Source organism: Nothobranchius furzeri, chromosome 4, assembly GCF_043380555.1.
Source record: "Nothobranchius furzeri strain GRZ-AD chromosome 4, NfurGRZ-RIMD1, whole genome shotgun sequence".
Classification (NCBI taxonomy): Eukaryota; Metazoa; Chordata; class Actinopteri; order Cyprinodontiformes; family Nothobranchiidae; genus Nothobranchius; species Nothobranchius furzeri.
In genome coordinates this window covers 9,076,391-9,097,370 of record NC_091744.1, presented here as the reverse complement: position 1 = coordinate 9,097,370, position 20,980 = coordinate 9,076,391, and the positions used below count along the sequence as shown (strand labels likewise).

Genomic DNA, 20,980 nt, shown 5'->3' with positions numbered 1-20,980 from the left:
TATATGTGTGTGTATATATATATATATATATATATATATATATATATATATATATATATATATATATATATATATATATATATATATATATACATATACATATACATATATATACATATATATATACATATACATATATATACATATATATATACATATACATACATATACATATATATGTATGTATCTATATTTATACAAATATATATGTGTATATATATATATAAACACATATATATATATATATATATATATATATATACACACACACACACACCATACTCTCAACCATACAGTGATTATTATTGCAGTTAAAAGACATTATCACATAATTTCATCAGGAAAGTGGTTTGAGCAGAAAATTAGAATATTAAATGATAATTTCAGCAGGTTATTAGAACTAGTTGTAACCAGAGCTTTACAGCTCAGCATAAGTGTTGGCATAAACAAACACATTGTCATGAGTTTTTGTGCTCACACAGTAACAGAATCTTTGTGTGTGTTGTAAATAACTAGGGTGAGGAGGACACGACTCTGACTGTCTGCATCATAAGACACTATCTGATGGTACAGAGAGCTGAGAGGGGTGGCATGTTGGACCGTAATCAGCCTTTGTGATCACACACATCCATCTCACCAAACCATCACTGGCTGAGATAAAAGCTGTAGAGATCAGCTACAATTATCTGGAATGACTTTGCATTCACCTCCCGCTTTTAAATTTCTCGAACAAATTCCGAGACGGAAGTTAGGCGTTGATTTTGACATAAGAGGAAGGTATATAACCTTCCTCTCCAGAAGCTCTAAGGACTCTCATCCATCCGTCTCCTTTATCCTTCTCCATAACAGTCAACAGCTCTCCCTCCATAATGGAAATGGTTCCTTCGTTGTTGCCTGCACATAAAACATATAAATGTACAAGTAGAGGATTAAAACACTGAAAGTAGACTTATTTATGAACACGCTCACAGTGAATCATAAATGTACCTTCAAAGGTGTAGAGAGCGGTGCACTGGCCGACGGGCATCTCAATGTCATCAAATTCATCAAAATCTGTGTAGATGTTCTGGGAAGGGTCGCTGGTCATTTCAAGGCTGCTGAAACACAAATCAGGATGATGACAGTTTTTATTTTGCAAAAGATGTAAAGATTTGCATTAGAAATAAGAGTTTCACCCCTTCACTGCATTAACTACAACCAGTGTGTCAATATAATCACGGTTAAAGCACATTTTTGGCCAGTTTGAAAAATGTCAAACTATCTCTTTAAAAACAGGCCTCACCTGTGCTGAGAGTTATTGTTGGTGTTGTTGGAAGACTCCTCTCCTCCCACTGCTTCTGATAACCACGTCTGTTATAAATCAGAAGGTTACATTTCTTTTTCAATTCACACAAGTTACCAGACAGTATGTTCATGCATGTGCGGCTGAGACCTCGTATTTAGCGAGCTCCCCCTTCAGGTGGCCTATTTTCTGGTTTGTTTGACAGATTTGAGGCTCCAGCCTGGCAGGGTCTCCCAACTGTGAATTCTTCACGTACACATCCTTCATCTTCTCCAGCGCGTCACTGAGGTCGAGCAGAGGGGGGAAACAGTTGGAAGCGTTGCAATTTGGGAAATGCATATATGTGCTTATGAAGACTGGTTTGTGAATGAGTGACTTTGTACTTGTGCATGTGATAATGCAAAGAGTTTAAAGTATTCCTAGAATATCTCAGATTTTAATTTCATGAAATGGTTTAAAGCACAAAACACTTGGCTATAAATTAGCATTAAATGGTTTATATCATTAAATGTTGGTTATATCAGGTTCAGTTTATCAGCAGAGCTGTAATACGACTCCTCTGTTTGCCACTACTGTTGGTCTGGAGTGAGTTATTTCCCACAGATGATTTTACTGTGATGGTTTTACCTTTGGTCTTGCTCCTTTTGCAGATCTTTACTGATATCGTCAATCTTTGCTTGCAACTTCTTCTTTCTCTGCTCAGGAGGAAGGTGGGAGAAATCCTCTGCAGCAGCTTGCTACAAAAAAACAATACAAACACTAAGTGTCCTGAATGTTAGGTACAACCAGAGTTGCAGAGCTCATCTGCTCCTGACACAATATTACAACTAATTAAAAAGGTTCAACATTTCAAAACAGAAAAAAATGAATAAGGACCAAATTAGAACTGTAAAAATATTCATTTGTAGTGAAAAAAATAAGTAATTTCTTTTAAAGAATAGTTTATAGTAGTCTAGTAGTTTAATTTTAAATCAATGATGTTTTGTACTCTTTTAAAAACTAACAACACACAGAAAGTAATTTTATTTCTTCCAATAATGAAGACCTCTGAAATCGGGTTTCGGCACCATTTGTACCTATATTTGCTTGTGCCCTAGATTGAATCTAATTATCATTCACATTTCAGCTCTGTATATTATTGATGCATGCACTGAATTCAGTACAATTCAATTCAGGTAACTTCTATAGCACCAAATCACGACAAGAGTCGTCTCAAGGCACTTCTCAAAGTACACATTCCAATTGAGTCCAGTTCATTCTGCCAATTAGTTTAAATGTTACTATGTAAGGAAACATGGCAGATTGCATCCCGTCACTGACTTGTTGTGTCAGAGAATTTACAGTAATCCCCATACTGAGCAAGCATGTAGCCACAGTGGAGAGGAAAACTCCCCCTTAACAAGAAGAAACCTCCAACAGAACCTATGAACAGCTATCTGCTACTGAACTCAGCTAATAAACCTAGCGGACACAAAATCAACAAGATGTTTGAATGAAATGTTTAACATATTAAAATTACTCTTATATCAAGGATTTTCATGGTAATATTTGAAAATTACATTAAGTGATATAACACTTACTGTAAAATGCAAAAAACAAACAAACAAAACAAAAATAACGAATGCTATTTTGGTGTCAACGTTTAAGGGCAAATACAATGTTTTCTGTCACATCCTCTTTAAAATTAGAATGGATTTTTATTTGTCTAATTTTATGTTTGATAACATTATTTTAGATTTAAACAAGTATTAACTTGGTCAACTCAGATTTTTTAAATCTACAATTTGAAAACCAAGTTCACTCTTTTTTTTTCCCAACACTTGTTGTGGTCTCTAGTATAAATGAATGCCTTGTCATTTAATCTCTGTTGCAAAATGCTGTTGCGTCCTGTTTCTTTAAGGAGAAGTGAGCTAGAGCAGTGTGCCTGCCTTGTTTCCTTATATTTGGACTTCTCGCCTCTGACTGGCTAACAGCAACACAACTCTACCACTGACTCGGCTTGCTTTGCAACATTGATGTTTTATCTCCACAAATAGCACAAGTCTGGAGGAGTTCTGTCATGTTATGGAGTTGCTAATGCTAATAGTTAGCTTATACTAGCCAAGACACGAAAAGCAGCTATGTTTATTTCTGCCTGATAATTGAGTCTTAAAATAGTTTTTGCTTTTATTTTTTAATTAGCTTTGTGTTTTTTATACAATAACCCTTTGCATCTGTTCTCATAGTTAATTTTTTCTACCATGTGCTTTTCCACGCAAAATAAGCTAGAGAACTGAGGACTCAGTAGGAGGTGGGAGTTTGACAAACAAGCCTCACACACAGGGCCGGCTCTAGGTAATTTGGTGCCCAAGGCGAGACTGCCCATGTGCCCCCCCCCCCCCCCCCCCCATGCCTGCATGCCTCTCATCCAAAACCCACCCACCCACCACATATTGGAGAGAGCAACTCCACAGTTATTCCTTAGTTACAATTTTTTTATTTTAAATATTCACACAGCAACTCTTTAAAGTCAACAGCCTGAAGAATAAATGTAAGCTTGAAAGATAAGTAACCTGAGAATATTACAATTACCAACAACTCAAAATGTTGTGCAAATGTCATTGGGGGGGATGCAAAATCAAAAGCAGCATTAAACTGTGCAATCAAAAGCAAAACTCAAATATCAAAGTGTCATCATAAAGAAAGTTCTACTTTCCATTTTGTTCAACTGCTGTGGCCAGTCAGCAGGATCCATGGGGCCAGCAGCTCATACATGTTCACAAACATCTGTTGAAGCTGATGATGGTGTCTCTTCAGGCTGTTGGATTGGAGCGCTGAGTCTGCTGGTGTGGTGTTGGGTTCTTCTTCTGTGAGAAAATACACACACGCACACACACACACACACACACACACACACACATGCACACACACACACACACACACACACACACACACACACACACACACACACACACACACACACACACACACACACAAAGCAACTTAACCCTCTGATGCATGAATTACTTAAGAACAGTGCCACTTTCACATTCATTATTCCTCAGCCATGTGCAGTGATGCTCTTCATTATTTTTAATGTTACTGGACTTTTTATTTTATTGATCTTTTTTAATCTGTTCTATGAAAACATGAATAAAATGATCAAAAACAGGTGGAAGTGAGTGCATCCATGGGGAATATTTAAAAAAAAAACGTATGTCTCACTCTCAGGTGCTCTTCAGCATCAAATAAATTGTAGAATATGAGGAAGAAGAACTGGTGATCTGAGGCACTATGAGGTTTTCATTTATTAAACAAGGAAACGCCGACACGTTTCTGTACGACCTTCTTCAGGGCATAAACCTTTATGCCTTGAAGATGACTCACTATGTCAAAAACTAATGTCCATCTTTCTTTTTTTTTTTTTTTTTTACAAATTTACAGCAATAACATCTTAAGGAGACAATTTCAGATGTGCATGTTCAGATTATTTAATATTCTCAATGCTAAATCAATGCTGCACTGATTGTGCCAAACACAAGTGTCTGGTGTGGATTTAAATAAATTAATTTTGCATATCGATATATGTGATAAGCCGTTTAATTTGAAAAAGTCCGTTTCTACTGCTGATTACAAATAGCCTAACAAGTAACTTACTCACCTGGTTCTAGATGCTGAGATTGTAGCTCAGTAAATGTGCTGCTGCTGCTGCGTGATGCCTGGATAGAAGACGCTGCAGCGAAAACAAGAAAGAGACGGCATAAGATGTCATGCTGGGTTTAGGCAGTGCGATAGGCAGTTCTCACTCCCCGCTGGGCCCGGCGGCAGCGGGGGAGTCCCCGCCACGGCCGCGGCGGTGCCGCCCGCCCGATGTGTCGGACAAAGTTGAAATGTTGCTACACCCACACCTAACGTTCTTCTGATATGAAAATATTAAATTCATATTGTATGCGTACTTAAAACTTGAATCAATGTTCATAAAAAGGCTGCAATCACACTCCAAAAAACGATAAAACAAATCTTACATTCTTTATCAACACAGTGAGACTCAACAGGTGTAGAAGACAGTCCCGCCCCCCTGGTGTCAACAGGTGCCTGTCGTGGCTGCAGATATTGTCTCACTGCATCTGGACATGATTCAAAAGTAAAATTAATTGGTTAAAGTTACGAGATACTGTATTGTGTATGTAAACAGCTAGCGAGGGTCCGTCCGTGGACCGTGCGTGGCAGGAGAGGCAGTTAGCTACAATTGTAACGCAAAAAGTTCCTTTGCCAAATTTATAAAGTCTACATACCTCTGCTTTGGGCCCGTTTTTTTCCTTCCTCCTTCCTTCGCTTTCGGAATGCTGATCCCGATGGCTTAGGTGTTCTTTTCATCATAAAATACCAAAAGTTTAAACGCGACGACAACAGGATGTCCTTCTACAGCGCTACCCAAACACGTGATCTACGGCACCCTTAACGGTCAAACGCATCAGAGCGGTGGCCCAAGCGGGAGCTCGTCATGCAGCCAGATCATTAGAATTTAAATATTGATATTTTAATTTCATGTCATTTCAAAGGGGAATTTTGAGTATGTAGAGAGTGCATTTCATATAACAATTTTAATAAACTTTTTTTTTTTTTTTTATTTCGTGCCCTATCCATCAGATGGTGCCCCAGGCGGCCGCCTGTGTCGCCTGTCGGCAAAGCCGGCCCTGCTCACACAAGAACTAACATGTTAGATTTGTTTTAAAGGGAATGTGTGAGGTGCATTGAAAGCTCTGAAATGGACTCAGAACTTTGGTTTCAGCCACCAAGTATGAGCTTTAATTTTTATATAAAGGTAGAATTTTGGAGTTGGACCTTTTCCAATTTGACTGGAGAGGAAGAAGCCGGGCTGGTGGAACAGATGAGCAAAAGGAGAGAAAATGATGTTGATCATGAAAAGAAAAGAAGACTACTGAATCAAAGAAAATGAACAGATTTTTGTAATATTGCGGATAAAGAGAAGGCACAAAGTGTTTCGAGGCATGTCTGTGCAGAGCTCTGGAATTAGAATTTGCCCTGTAGGGAAGCAGGTTGGTGGAGAAGATATGCGTACGTGTGTGTGTGTGTGTGTGTGTGTGTGTGTGTGTGTGTGTGTGTGTGTGTGTGTGTGTGTGTGTGTGTGTTATAAGGCATCGTTATAAGACTGCAAGTGTCACTTTGAGATTTTAAAGAGACCGGCTAGGCTAAGATAAGAGAAAAGTTAGAAATCAATATTTCATTAAAGTTATTCATAATAATCAATTATGGGGCAAACACTGTCTTAAACCAGAGAGACTGAAACTATATTAAGCAATAGCATTTTTATTTGGATGACTAAAGTCGTCATTTGCGTACGTCACACGTCGCATGTACAGGAAGCAGAAAATCCATGTGTTAGGAGATCGTTTTGGGCCGCTGCTGTAAAAAAAAGTGAGGCGCGAACCAAAAAAGCTTCTGCTGATCACAATTCAACAACGAATTATGAAAGAACGGATAACGCTCGAAACAAAATTCTTCCTGATGTAAGAGGTGAGTCTCCTCTTTGTTTTGGTAGTTTTGGCGTTGACATCATCATAGAGCGCAACGTTCTGTGACTCTTAAAAAAAAGAGTAAAAACGCTGAAAAACGCTGGCAGCGAAGGGTTTTACTGATCAGGAAACGGCTGGCAGTGAATGAGTTAAAGTGGTTGCAGGAACCAAATTTTGCCACAGGATGTAATTTGTACTTCATTTCTACATAATGCACTTTTAAGATCCCTAGGTGGTCTTATTCTGACAACACCATGCTAATCCAGATTATCTCAACCAAGTTTGAGGACAAGCATCTTTGTTACACACTGTAGAAGCAAACAGTGGCAGATTTAGCAATTTGGGGGCCCAAGGCGAACACAGACATGGGGCCCCTTACACTAAATTTTCGACAATCTTACCTTTAACTGGATTTGCGAAACTCTCCCCTCTTCTGACATGAGTTATTTTCCCTTTTTATTAGTCCTCCTCTTTTTTCCTGTATTTCCCTCCCTTTGAGCGCTTTCAATATTTGCTCTGCTTTCTTTTTCCTGTCAGTGCTCCTGTGCTTTTGCCTTTGTTTTTTTTTTTCTATTTTCCATTTTGGTCTATGTTTTCCTCCCTTTAAACATTTTCTATTGTCTTTCCTTTCTGCTTCCTTTTGATGTTTACATCAAAAAACGACGTCACTTTCAGAAGTGAAAATAAAAGCTTTTATGAAGCACGCTGCTTTTTTCTCTTATTGGAGCCACTAGGATAACTCCATTTCATTCTTAATTGTTTTGACTATCGCTTTGCGTTTGTTACGAACGCTCCCGCCTCTCTTCTTCTTATTTGTGGTCTTATGGCACTTGGCAAACAATTTGGTGCATTACCGCCACCAACTGGATTGGAGTGGCATGACTATCAATCACTTCCTGTTTGTGCATCGCCGTCTTAATAACCCTCTTATGACCATAATTATAACAGGGCCGCCTGGTATTTTTTTTATCTTATGGCTGTAAAATTGTAATAAAAAGTGCAAAAAGTGTGTAACTCTTCTCCTTTTTTCAGAACAACCTCAGCTTTCAGTGTTTGGTTTGTATTTAGAATTTATTTCTATTTAAGCTTTTAAAAAATCAGCTTAAAAGTGAAAAAAGCAAAAAACGGATTTGATTTTTTTACATTTATTACTGAACAGGAACTTCAAAATTACTGGGCAAACAATTTGGAATGAACAATTTAAACTTTGAACTGTAATGCATCTATTCTTAAAAAAGTTTGAACCCAGGTATCTTTTTTAGCAGTTTATGACCATTTATTTTTGTAAACTTTTACAATATTATTTATTTGATGTGGTAGGCATTGAAGCAGTTTTTCTCCAGCTGCAGGCAGAGTCCTGCACACCTCACACTGCCATGGGGTGCTTCTCTTGCACGCCGTGCACTGCTATACCAAAAACCTTTTGTTTTAGCAAAAATAATTATTTATTGTAAAAAGATAAATAATGCTGGAATGAAGCTGAATCTTACAATTAGCAAATAGTTGAGGGTTGTTCAAATAAAAAAATAAAAAATAAAGACAAAACATATCCTGGTTCACTGGAGATCTGTCCTTCTTCGTGGTCACTGTCTTCAGATATAAGCCTTCTGGGACACCTAATAGATCGTGTTGATTTTCTTTGAGGCATTTCCATAATTTCATGCCGGCTTTTTATGCTAATTAGCTTCCCCGTTCCGTTATCCTCTTTCAACGCGGCGCTGCGCTCCGCTGTGCTCCGTTTCAATCAGGCTGAACAGCAGGATTTCCCCTCGTAGTGATATTTTCCATAACTCTGATTGCTTCATGCTATGGATTGTTGGAAAGCTGCTTTTATGTACTTTTAGGAACTGTTGGATTTTTTTTTAATCTGATCAGCCATTGAAAAGTTATAAAACTGAGAATTTTGGATCACAAACTAAGCATGTCTCTGAATCTGTGTTGTTATTCGTTGCGCTCAAGACAGGGAATCCGGTGGCTACCATAATGTATTGTAAATACACAAAAAGCCCCATTTTTTATCTTTTCAGCACTTTTGGAATTTTAATGATATCTTGAACAGTTCAGGAATTATGGTAATGAGAAGTGCGCATGTCCAATCCCGTCTGCGGCGACAGGTTGGTAATAAGAATATTGCGGCATTAACGGAGGGATGCCGGCGATCAGGGCTAGGCTAGGCGGCTAGGCGGCCGCCGACCTATGCCTAATGGTAAAACCGCCACTGGAAGCAAATCCAGATGAAATCTAGAGTGAACATTGCTCACCTTGTGCTTCCTGAACAGCCGCAGCTTGGGGCGCAGTTTGGGCTGATTGAGGATGGTGTCTGAGTTTGATACTTTAATTCCCTGGGTGTAGTCTTCAAATTCCACATCTGCTGGCCGTTCAAACCCAGACTTGTTTTGCTCTATGAAAAGTAAGGAGTCCTGCATGGAGACAGACAGATGTTCTGGGTTTACCATTACCATAAGAGGTTAAAAATAAAACATTTGCAAAAAACGTCTGAGGGAAACGTGGTTGGTTTTTGATTTCACTGATGAAATTCGCCACTTCATCAACAACTCGACACAATCACAAGCCTGGTTCAGCAGTACCACAGGGATTAGGGATTTGTTTCCCTCTTTAAATTTGTCCACAACACACATTTTACACAAAATGATTCCTTGATGATCAACAATGGAAGGAATAATTCACTTTAACTCTTTACATTCTGGTCACAATAATCATTATCTGATTGTAGTTTTATAACTAACCAGGAGATTTAAAGCAAAACTTTTTTTTAACACTAAACTATTGCTTTCAAACTGGTTCCAGTGGTTCTTGAGCCTGAAACTTGAATAACTCGGTATGGGGCGTCACTCTGCAGCCCTCTGCTGGCCAGAAACAGCACTAAACGGCTTTAGTGGTTCGGGTCGGCACTAGTGGGAGGTACAGCGAGGTAGAGCGGGTTGTCCTGTAACTAGAAGTTTGCAGGTTTGATCCCAGCTTCCACCAGAGAATGCTGCTGTTGTGTCCTTGGGCAAGACACTTAACCCGCCTTGCCTGCTGGTGATGGTCGTAGAGGCCGGTGGCACCTGTGTATGGCAGGCCTCACCTCTGTCAGTCAAAAGTGATCGATACTAGAAAATCACATAAATCATTTTACTGCTGATGGGTTTTTCCTGTACACAGCAGGAAGTGAATTAATTTCCTTTCGCCGACAGATCACACTCGCCTGTTTCTCATCAATTTTTGTCCCCGCTGCAGTGATTCCCTCTAGACACCTGGAGATGATGGGCAGAACATTCTTCTCAATGTCTGAGAACTTGCAGTAGCCCTCCGCCATCTTACGGATCCTGTTCTCGTCCAGGTCCTGCAGCTTCTGTTTCACACACAAGTCCAACAGCTTTGTTTAAACTCTATACAGAAACCCCAATAACAAACCATAACCCAGTCCACTTGTACTACATTATAAAAGATTGTATTTGTCTCACGTTGAAGATCTGTGGTATCTCTACATAGTAGTAGCAGTTCTGTTCCTTGTTGTATTTCTGGAGCTCTGCTGCGTAGTCATTCCTGCACTCTTCAGCTGCACGTGTACGTGCATTAGCAACATGCTTGGCCTGCAAAGTAAAGAAAAATATACAAGCAGGCAGTGGGGAGGATAGAGCGTTGTGTATCCAAAGGTAGAGGAAGAAAGTATAATTAAGGGAGACAGGTAATGAAAGTTAAAGGAATGTTTTGTTTTCAAAAAATAGGAAATAACTGCTCAATGCTATAGTGTGTGTGTGTGTGTGTGTTTACTTTCTCAACATCAAGCTTAGTGGAATTAGGGTCGTTCTCTAGCCTCTCCACTTGCTGTACAGTTTTTTCAGCCTCCGCCCACTCCTTGGCGAAGCGCTTCTTCGTCTGCAGGCGAGAACACAAAAACACACATTCTTAGGCTTCAGCTAAAGTAGCATCAACAGAGCAAATATCAGGGAATTAATTCCCACTTAAAGTTTTAAATAAGAACATAGGATCAAGATTGACTTTATCCTTGGTGCAAATTTGTCACAGGCTTAAAGTTGGACTAATCATTTAGAAAATGTTGGTGAGTGCAGATCTAAGCAAAAAGCAATGAATGCTGAAATGAAATAGATCTAATGATATTATTACTTGCCGTTAGGCTCAAGCACCAAATCCCTTCTGTAAATATGCCAATGATGCTTCTATCTTATGTCTATTGGCCTACCCTGTACATATACAATGCAATTGTCCCAAATGTTTTTGGGAAAAAAAAGTTTCTAAAGCATCACCTTTTGTAAAACCTTGTTACTATGGAAAATTAAATAATTTCTCATAAGTACTTAAAGGGACAGATGTTGGGTGCTGGGCCTTGGAATATTTATTCACTCAAGTAAAAAAAAAACATTGTTGCAGAAACACCACATGCATTAGAAACCACACAAGCTCCTTCAAATAACAATCATGTGATCTGTTTCAGAGACGTTTAAACATCAATGTTTGACTCACACTCTCCAGGTGTTTTAAGCTGCTGTCTAAACTCTGCTGGGCTTTCCTGGCATCAGACAGGTGCTGGGAAAGGCAACACGTTGAGGTAAATCTGATGAGTCTTGTAATCACAACACAGCAATCGGTTGTCTGTCAAACTTCCCCGTTCCGATCACCCCCACTCACGTTTTTTCGCTCCTGTTTGAGTTCCTGCAGGTACTTGCTGAGGTTGTTACAGATGCTTTCAATCATGTTTTCAGCAATGAGCTCACGTTGCCCGGCATAATCGTTCAACTCAGCCAGGATATCCTGGAAAGATGCATAATTGCTATATCTACAACAAGAAATAAACAAAGGTACTGAATTATATGCAGTTGAGAGACGTTCACAAATTGATTTGGGTGAAATATTGTAAATAAAGCATTCATTATAATTTACAAAAAAAGTTACTTTTATAGTGATCAAAATAATCTATAATAAATTAAAATCACATAAAAATTGCATTTAAGGATGATATAACCCTGATTTATGTTTACGTATGTTTATATATTTAGCAGTCACTTTTGTCCAAAATGACTTACAGGTGATAATTAAGCCATCAGGTTACCCTTGAGGCTAACAACAATCACTTTGTCACTATAAAAGTAAAGTTACATTACAACATTTAACTTAAATGTTGGTAAATTGGCTGAAAAAACACCTTATTTTCCAAAAGCCTAACTCAAATTTTTTCATTCCTGCTAGGGATGCACCGATACCGATACTTGGACCTGAGTGCTCGGCGATACGATTACCGATACTTCTACCACACAAAAAAATCCAATGAATTGGACTACAGGTTTTATTTTCTTCTCTGCTTTCAATATGAAAAGACTGTGAGGTAGATAAAAAATAAAACATATTAATAGAATTGATCACAAAACTAAAACATTAGATGAACAGAAATGATAAGTTACAGTGAAGCAACTTTCAGGCAGCTGCACTGGTATCAGTTCACGGTATTGGTTAACTTTTACCGATACCGGTATCTGTGCATCTCTAATTCTTATTAATCTGAAATAAATCATATCTCATATTTGTTTAACAACTTATTACAAAACTAAACTGAATAAATTAATTCTACCACCCAGCACAGCAGATCTGCTGAAGCCTTTCGATGCAGGAAAGTCTCTGCCTCTTCACTTCATGCTGTCACAATTAAACCCTTGTCAGAATGAATAACCTTTCGAGCCTCTTTGTGTAAAACAACAACAAAAAGATGTGTGAAAAGGCCTTTTTTCTGCAGGGCAAACTCTGAACATCCCATCTTTTCTTTGAAGTCAAAAAAACTGGTCCATGATCATTACAGTGAGAGAAGAAGAAACCGCTAGAGGCACACAAACAGACATAAGAATGAGTAAAATTTAAAGTCTCAGTTTAATCTACTTAAAGGTGTGGTTCACTGAAAAACCTTTTTTAATTATTATAATCAGTCATTCTGTGTTTTCCATGTAGGCTGAACATGAAAATAGTCTCCTACACCTATCTCCTGTATTAGCTAATGATAGAAAATAGATGGTGAAACTCTAAGACTTAAAAAGCCTGACAGTGTGACATCACACTGTAATTTAACATTCATGGACTCACCCATCTTAACTCGTTACGGGAAAGGCCGTTGGTTTTTTTTTCCCAGGCAACAGCATAGAACTAGCCTGACAATCCAGACTAAACACAATGCTCCAGTGACGGCTCTCGGTCGTGGAGCAGGTTCTACCGTTGTCTTTCAAATGATCTCTGCATGCTACTGGACAATGAACAACGTGACGTACTCACTGCAACAGATGTCGGTTAACGAGGCAGTCCACTATTGAAGATGGTGAAAATCCATCCTTTTTCTAAATAAAGGACTTAAATACATCTATGTTATCCTTATTCTAATGAAGCCCAAGTCCAAAAAGTCCAAAAAAGCCATTTCAAACGAGCTGTTGCCATCTTGTTCCACTCCGTTACATCGTCCCACCCACCAAACCAATAGAACCCCTTGATTGGCCCACAAAGCAGATAGAGAGCTCTCATTGGCCCACCAGAATGCTGCTAGGGGCCACGGAGGTTCCCATGGAGCGTTCCTAGACCAAACTTTGCAAAGCAAAGCGCAAGAGAATGTCTCGGCCTAGTAGAAGCTAAATGTTAGCATTAGCACCACATGGCATAACTCCTTCAGGCTTGTGTTATTTGAGGAGATAAAATATCAGTGTTGAAAAGTAAAGAATCAGTTGTAGAGTGGTGTTTCTGTTATCCAATCAGAGGTGAGATGTCCAAATATCAGGAAATAAGACTCAAAATCTTGCCATCTAAAGCTCTCCTGAACCTGATTTTCCAGATCCTGAAACAGGTGCACCAGGGCTTTTTGTACCCAGAGTACGGCTTACAAGGTATTCATTCCTACTAGAAACCATTTTAAATGTATTGATTAAACGAGTAAACCACACCTTTAAGTGACAGCGTGACATAGATCTGTAAGGCTTTTCAAATCCTGGAGTTTTCTATCAGAAGCGTATGCAGGAGACTCATCAGAACAATATCAGCTGATTACAGTGTATTATTTTCAGTTTGGCTAAAATAAGATGAATTAGTGAATAATTGTTTTGCATGTGATGCAGCCTGATTGGAATTTGAAGTTAATGCTGGTGAGAAACCTCCAAACTTCCATGTCAGAATTCCATTTTCTGGGGAAATTTTGTTTGATTCTTTTGTAAATTCCAACTCCAAATACAAGTTTTTGCAGGGTGTGACAAAAAATGTTCAAGGTCAAGCTCCTGGGGCTAAGCCCCCCCCCCCCCCCCCCCCCCCCCCCCGTCATCTCTCAATCCTAGTGGCATCCATGTTCCACATACATATTTCATGAGCATTTTTTAACTCAGAAGTACCCCTGAAGGACTTATTGTTCGACGTTTTATCAAAACTTATTTTGAGCCTGAGAGGTTTAAATGTTTTTTTTTAAATAAAATATTCCAAATGTGTCTAGGGTTAGGGTTATGCTTGTCTGTGTGTTTTCTCACTTGCAGTCCTGTTCATCTTTGTGTCCTCGTTTGAGATACTTCTTTGTCAGGTTTCTGTTGGACAGAAAGAGAAACACCAGTTATTACATGCATGATGTGGATAATGACTAACTTATAAATGCATCAGAAAACTGAAGATGCTATTTATGAATTTAACAATCCCCAATATAAACAACAACAAAAAAACAGAGCCCACCTGAGTAGCTTTGCATAGGTCTGCTCAATCTCTGAGCGCTCCTTCACAAACTTTATGTAACGCTCCGCCAGGTCAAGGCCAGACTGCGTGTGCTTGTCGATGACATCATACTGGTCCTAAGAGGCACACCACACTTATTTACATACCACTGCTAGGAAACCCTGAGAGAGATGGGTGTAATGTGCAGTCAACAGTCCCTACGTTAGTTATGTTAGATAATTGGTGTAACTTGAAAATGTTGATCTGGGTCACCCTACAATAGGAAACTGCTGAATCACTAAGTAGGAGGGACCCAGGAGAGAGCAAGATGATGTTACCAGTGTTCATGTCAGTATTCGGATGTTATTCAAAGAGTCCAGGCTGGAGTTGTTTTCTGTCACTTTTGTTTTATTGCTACACAAATCACATTCAATTGGAACTACGGATTCATAGTTGTTATTGAAGTATAACTGTTATATAGTAAAAGTAACTGCTATAATTTAAAGTGTGTGCCGGACGAACTTCCCCTGGAAAATAAAATAATCGGAGGACCAGGGACCCATCCCCACTTCCCACGAGTGATGACTAATGGGACTTTAACTTTTGGGCTTGGGCACAAATTATCTTCAATGATTAAAATGTGATTAATCAAGATTAATTAATAGCAAAGTGTCGAATGAATTAGAATTTTTTATTGTGTCCCACCCCAAATTTTTACTCAATAAGTTGGAACGCAGGGATTCCACTCATGAGCTGAGGACATGGTGTGACCAAATATGGTTAATTGAGGGTCTCTGTATATAAATGACTGTGAACGGACACGAGCGCCAGGGAACGCACACATGGGATTGATCAACAATCAATTGCGGAGGAACATGAACACAAGTGGCCACCGCATGTTTCATAAATCAGGATTTTGGCCGTTCATAAGAACATTCTAAATTTCATTCGTAGCATGGCGTATTGGACAGTTTCTATAAACATCTTGCAGTGGAGATAACGCAACATAAGACACAATGCTTTTAAAACACTGATGAGTACATTAGGGTTTTTAGTTTTGATTTAAACAACACTAGGTTTGGGGCACATCTGAGGTCATGGGGAAGCTGTGAGCAGCATAGTAACTGAAAGAATCTCCACCAAGTTTGTTCTGATCTGTGGTTCTACCAGCTGATGGTTTCCAAGGGATCTCAGAGCCCTATTGGGTATACAGGAATGAGATCGGACATGTATTTTGGACCCATGCCATTGAATGATTTATAAACTAGTAGGAGCACTTTGAAATATGTTCTGTAGTTTACTGGTAACCAGTGTAGGGATTTAAGAACAGGAGTGATGTGCTCCATTCTCTTAGTTCTTTTTAAGACTCTAGCAGCAGCATTCCGAACAGGTTAAAAATTGTACGTCACTTTGGATAAAAGCGTCTGTCAAAGAAATAAACAAATAAATAAATAAACTAATAAACATTCATTAAAAATGAACAAAATTTGAATAGAATGTTTATTATTATTTCAAAAATGAAATTGATACGAAAAACAATCAACATGACTTGTCTTTTACCCTGTCAGTCAAAATGATGGACAACAAAACTCTTTACCCTCTGGTGTAATGATTACTTTCTGAGAGTTTCATTCAAATCTGTGAAGTATTTCATGAGGTATTTTACCAGCGGTCAAATCCACTCACACACACTCCTACCAAATCTGTGTGAAAATGAAAACCCAAGAACAAAGAGTTGAGTACAAAGGTCGAATAGAAAAGGAAAAACCAATCAGCCTCGTTTCAGCTTCTGTCTATTTATCCTACCTAAAGCCCAAACCTGCTCAACAGGTTGTGGTTGTTCTCTGCTGCTCGCTCTTTACTGTAAAGAGCTTTCTGGAAACTGGTGTGACCACAGAGCAAAACCATCTACACACAGAGACAGTCTGGATACACAGAGCCTCGGGGTGATTTCCTTGTTATGTTCAGCACAAAGGAAAAGGAAGGAAGACAATCAGGAAAAACCAGCTGTTTTAGGAACTGGTCGGGAATGAGCTGGTGATGTGCAAAGATCAAAATGAACAATAGATAAAATCTTTTATTAATGCCTAATTGCTTTACTCCGATACATCTGAATGTGTGTCAGAGAGAATCAATCACTGATAGTGACAAAGAGTTCAGGAATGACATAGCCGTGAGCTCAGGCTACCTCCGCCCTGCATCTGACGGTCTCAGGGGCAGGCTCAAACCCTGGAACCAGTCAGTCTTGTCCTTCTGTGACCAAAAAAAAAAAAGTTTGGCAGCAGCAGAGCTTTCTGATCCCAGCTGATCTGAGATCACAATCTACTCCATTCTTCTGCTAATGTAAGCTGCCAACACAACAAAACGACACCAGCTAGGCACGTTGGGACAAAGCAGCAACTTACTAGGGTGAACCATTCCTAAAGACTCCCTCTGGTCATAATTTCACACTTTTATTTACTAATTGTTGCCTGAATAATGGAAGTTCTCATCATCAGATAATCAAACAAACTAGATTAAAAAAAGTTAGGTCAAAACAGATTGTTTGATCATACATTCTGGATTAAGTTCATCCTCTAAATCCCCTGATAACTTGTTTTTGGAAACTTGTAAGTCCACGCCTAACAAGAACATCTTCAAAGGCCGTTTGGCACAAATTAGACATGAATAAACGAGTCGTGATTATCAATTTAAAAGTATTTTCACATTTAAAAACATTAGCTAGTTGAAATTCTGTTACTAAGTTTTCATGAGATAAAGTTTTCAGAAAAAGTAATAAAAAATTGACTAAATATGTCATACATCAATTAGCATATTAACTGCATCGTCCTGTAACATTTGCAATATGCTCTCTGCCAGATCTTCACATCTGTTTGATTCTCTCCAAGGCAGAATTCCAAATAAAACTGCTCTCATTCACACATTTTTCCTCTTTTTCTTGTCCAAAAGAAAAACCAAGTCTAAAACTGACTAAATCGGTTAGTTACTGGGGTGTTCTTGGTTGCTACCAGAGTTAAATAACATAAAATACTGTTTCTGTTCATTTGAATGAGCAGTTATTGTTCTTTGAATGACCTTAGTTCAGAGAAAGTCAGATTAATTCTGACTGGACAGACAGGATAGCAGCTAGTCACAACTGTGACAGTTTCAGAGAATCTTAAAATAATTCAGACTCAAAAACTGTACAGCTGTTAAAGCAAAGTCTATTTTAGAGTTTTTACATTTTACATAAAATCCATTTTTCATGGTTATTCCAATGTCTTTGATTTGCAATTCCAGCCAGAAGTGCTGCAGATCTGAGAAACGCAGCAGTTTTCAGCAGTAAAAAAGCCCAAAATTTTGTACATTTCATTTAGGTGTAAAGGCTTTTAGAACAATGTTTGCATGAAGTGCTTTACATTTTTGGTTTGACAGTGCGGGTCTTCTGGGTGCTAAGTTAGGAGAAATCTCAAGTAGAACTGTTGTAGATATATGCATGTGACCCGATTCTCATTCTACTATGCTGCTCTGACTTGTTTACCATTTTTCATACAATAAACAGAAAAAAAAATACTGTAATTTGAAATTGTGGATGCAAATCTGAGGAAAGGTTATGTCCAAAACTGTTAAAGCTGCATTAGCACATTTAGAGAACGGTCACAGAATTCTCGCCCCTCCAGTCGGGTATACATCCCTGGGCTGCGTCAGCCGGGAAACAGAAACCTACATTGCCAGAGGAAACAAAAAAGTGCTAAACACCAGTCATTTTCTACAGCCAAACATCTTTTGTTGTCCGTGAATTCAAACGTTTTCTTTTTAGGACTCTGGTAGTTTGTCCTAAAGTAGAAGTGGTAGCTTCATTAGTGGCCCTTCTCTGATGTTATTGAGCTGAGAACCTCTCACACCAGTGGTGTTCTGTTGCTAATCATGTAGGCGCGTAATGAGTGGAGGATCCAGTGAAGTGCAGAAATTCTGCAAGACTGACAACCGGATGGGCTAATCGTGGACGTAGTTACGCTATAATAAAGAAACACTGGTTGAGCACTAGGACCTAGCGCAACACAACCGCTTGTGTTGAAGTCCGTTTCCCATTAGAACCGTCCATAAGCTCACTTATTGGCTCTGCTGATTGGGTCTGCAACAAACGATTGTTTGGATCATCGATGAATGACGATGCCAACGCATTTCTTCATCAATTTTTATCTATCCGTTGTTGCAGCCCTACTGCTGATGTTTGCTAGACAGTTGTACTTGACAGTTCTGCATTCCTGACATCTGACATTGCATAAGAGCCTCTAGAGCACTCTAGACTGTAGTTTTATACACACTGGTAGCTTTCAGTCAGAGTTGTTTTACTGGTGGAGGTTTTTAGACAAATGCGAGAAAACCACTGAGTATTTTATTGAAATATCCACAATATGTTTATAGCTACATGTTAGAATGTTGAAAAATGTTTTAAGCTAGCTTTTCCTGTAGATTAGCTGTTGCAGCTATAAACATAGATATCAGGCTGCACTGTTAGTAATACCAGTTGGAAAATATTTCTTACTTGAGGATTCACCAGTTACTACCTCTACCGGTCTTGACTGCTTTTACTTGTTGTTTTACCACAGTAGAACACCATAAACCAGGCTATCAAGCTCACAATCAGAGCAATAAACAGCCTCACCCAGTGTGTGATTCCGATTCACAGGATGGGTGGAAAACTCCACTTTGCTCCTCATCAACAGCAGAAATGAATTCAACTGGACAGAGATTGACTGAAGCACACACGACTCTGTGTGAAAGCTAAACTCAATTATATGAACTGTTTTCATTCAGAGTGGATCTGAAAACACCTACAGATCTGTGGATTACACGACAATTACAAAGGAAATGTGTTAATAAACTAGAATTAATCTGTTGCTTATCAGTTTGAATGACATCCTGCTTTTTTGTGTTATGTGTGATATACTTGAGTTTTTGGACAGATTGCTGAACAGAAAAAACTTTTTTTTGTCATGAGTATAATTATCAGTTTAACCAGTTTTTGCTGTGTTTCACACCTATTTAACCTTTATTAGTATTATTTTTGAGTGATGAGAAGTTTTTCTGAACCAGGTTTGTAAACCCAGCACAAACACTGAGAAGACGCAGAGGAAGCAGGTAGTTTCAAGCTTTACAAGCTGTTTCCTGAAAGGTGTTGCCAGAGTAATGTCCTGGTTTAGGATAAAGGGGCAACAGTTACAACACCTTTAGGGAACAGTGTGTACATAAGACCAGAATCTACAGCAATAAACGATGAGGTGCAGCAGGAGTTGCGAAATCTCCAGGACACACGCGCGCGCACATTAATGATTGACTGATTAATTGTGTTTCTGTAATTCCTGACCCCCAGTGAGCTCTCAGCTACTTACCCACAAATCTGATCCCCAGTTCATATCTGCAGGAGTTAAGATGTCAAATGTCCCCTGTTCTTCTGAGATAAAACCAGTAGTTAAAAAGGAAAAACTATAAAAATGTATAAAAGGCAAAAAGAAACAACCTCTGATCGGAGCAAAAGCTGCACAAAACCCGAGATTCAAAGCAGAGAAAGCAGCGAAGGAAATGTCAGGAGGAAGTCTACGCCTTCTCCTCCTTGGCACCGACACGACTGTCCTGTTTCTTCCAGCGAGCGAAAAAAATAAAAGAAAAGCTCCGGCGCAGTTTTCCCGAAACTACGTATAGAGGAAGTAGGGGGATGTTTGTTTTATTTTACAGAAGCAGCTGGAGGTTGTTGCTATCGGATTAGATTTGTGCCAATAGGATCAAGAAAAACACTTTGAAGATCAGACAAATATTAAGACATTGAGACAGAAAAAAATGTTTCAAGAGAAAAACTTACGATCTGAGTCAGATTCTTAAAATGATCAAGAAAAACACTTTGATGGTCAAACAAAAATTAAGAAATTGACAGAACAAAATATTGACTGAAAGGGAAAAAAAGTTTTGAAAATAAAACTTACTATCTGAATCCAGTGGCGTGTCTAGATCTTTTAAAATGGGGTGGCCCAGGTGAAGCACAACTTTGTGCATGGGTGGCACCAATGGTTATGCTTTTTTTTTTTGTTTTACCCCCAAGCCTTTTGTGGACAATCAAAAGCCTATTTGAAGGTAGATTACTGTGGCGACACCTGGGGTGGCCAATCAGATTCCAAGGGTGGCATGTGCTACCCCAGGCCACTCCCTGGACACGCCCCTGTCTGAATCAACTTCTTAAAATGTGTAACAAAGTATGTTTCCTTTTTCTGTTTGCCTCTATGTGTTTTTGTTATCAGTTTCCTTAGTTTCATTCTCGCTGCTCACATTGCTCTCACTACCAGATTTGCACTTACTCTTTCTGGCTTTCTCCTTTGCAATCCCTGAGTTTTTGGTTGCAATTCTGACACAACCCTTTCGGGTGGGTGGGACTTCTGAGAAGTCCTCTCCCATAGGACAGTGGTTTCTCTTGAGTGACAGTTCAGTGACCTGGAAGTGAGCATCCAAGACTTTTTTTCCCCACCTC

General features: G+C 38.9%; 1 protein-coding gene across 3 annotated transcripts; it reads right to left on the bottom strand.

Moving 5' to 3' along the window:
* Window positions 1-527: 527 nt before the first annotated feature.
* Window positions 528-20,096, bottom strand: LOC107389882 (cdc42-interacting protein 4 homolog). 3 transcript variants are annotated; one of them, XM_015966300.3, is made up of 15 exons: window positions 19,982-20,096; window positions 19,854-19,915; window positions 14,500-14,615; window positions 14,304-14,357; window positions 11,452-11,599; window positions 11,287-11,349; window positions 10,576-10,680; window positions 10,266-10,394; window positions 10,007-10,153; window positions 9,060-9,218; window positions 1,910-2,019; window positions 1,433-1,565; window positions 1,283-1,350; window positions 988-1,097; window positions 528-894 (listed from the first exon to the last, which is right to left on the bottom strand). In XM_015966300.3, exons 2-15 carry the CDS (start codon window positions 19,875-19,877, stop codon window positions 749-751), a joined length of 1,512 nt encoding a protein of 503 aa, XP_015821786.1. In that variant the 5' UTR covers window positions 19,878-19,915; window positions 19,982-20,096; the 3' UTR covers window positions 528-748. The 3 variants fall into 3 exon arrangements, with proteins under 3 accessions (XP_015821786.1, XP_015821792.1, XP_054599612.1); XM_015966306.3 differs by having other exon boundaries at window positions 988-1,094; window positions 19,854-20,017; XM_054743637.2 differs by lacking the exons at window positions 14,500-14,615; window positions 19,854-19,915; window positions 19,982-20,096 and having other exon boundaries at window positions 11,452-11,574.
* Between the last annotated feature and the right edge of the window lie 884 nt (window positions 20,097-20,980).

Coding starts and splice junctions, on each gene's coding strand:
- LOC107389882 (XM_015966300.3), bottom strand. CDS start 19,877: ATGAACTGGGGATCAGATTTGTGG. Junction 14,358..14,499: donor ACCTATGCAAAGCTACTCAG/GTGGGCTCTGTT, acceptor TCTGTCCAACAG/AAACCTGACAAAGAAGTATC. Junction 2,020..9,059: donor GGCTGTTCAGGAAGCACAAG/GTGAGCAATGTT, acceptor GTTTTTTTGTAG/CAAGCTGCTGCAGAGGATTT.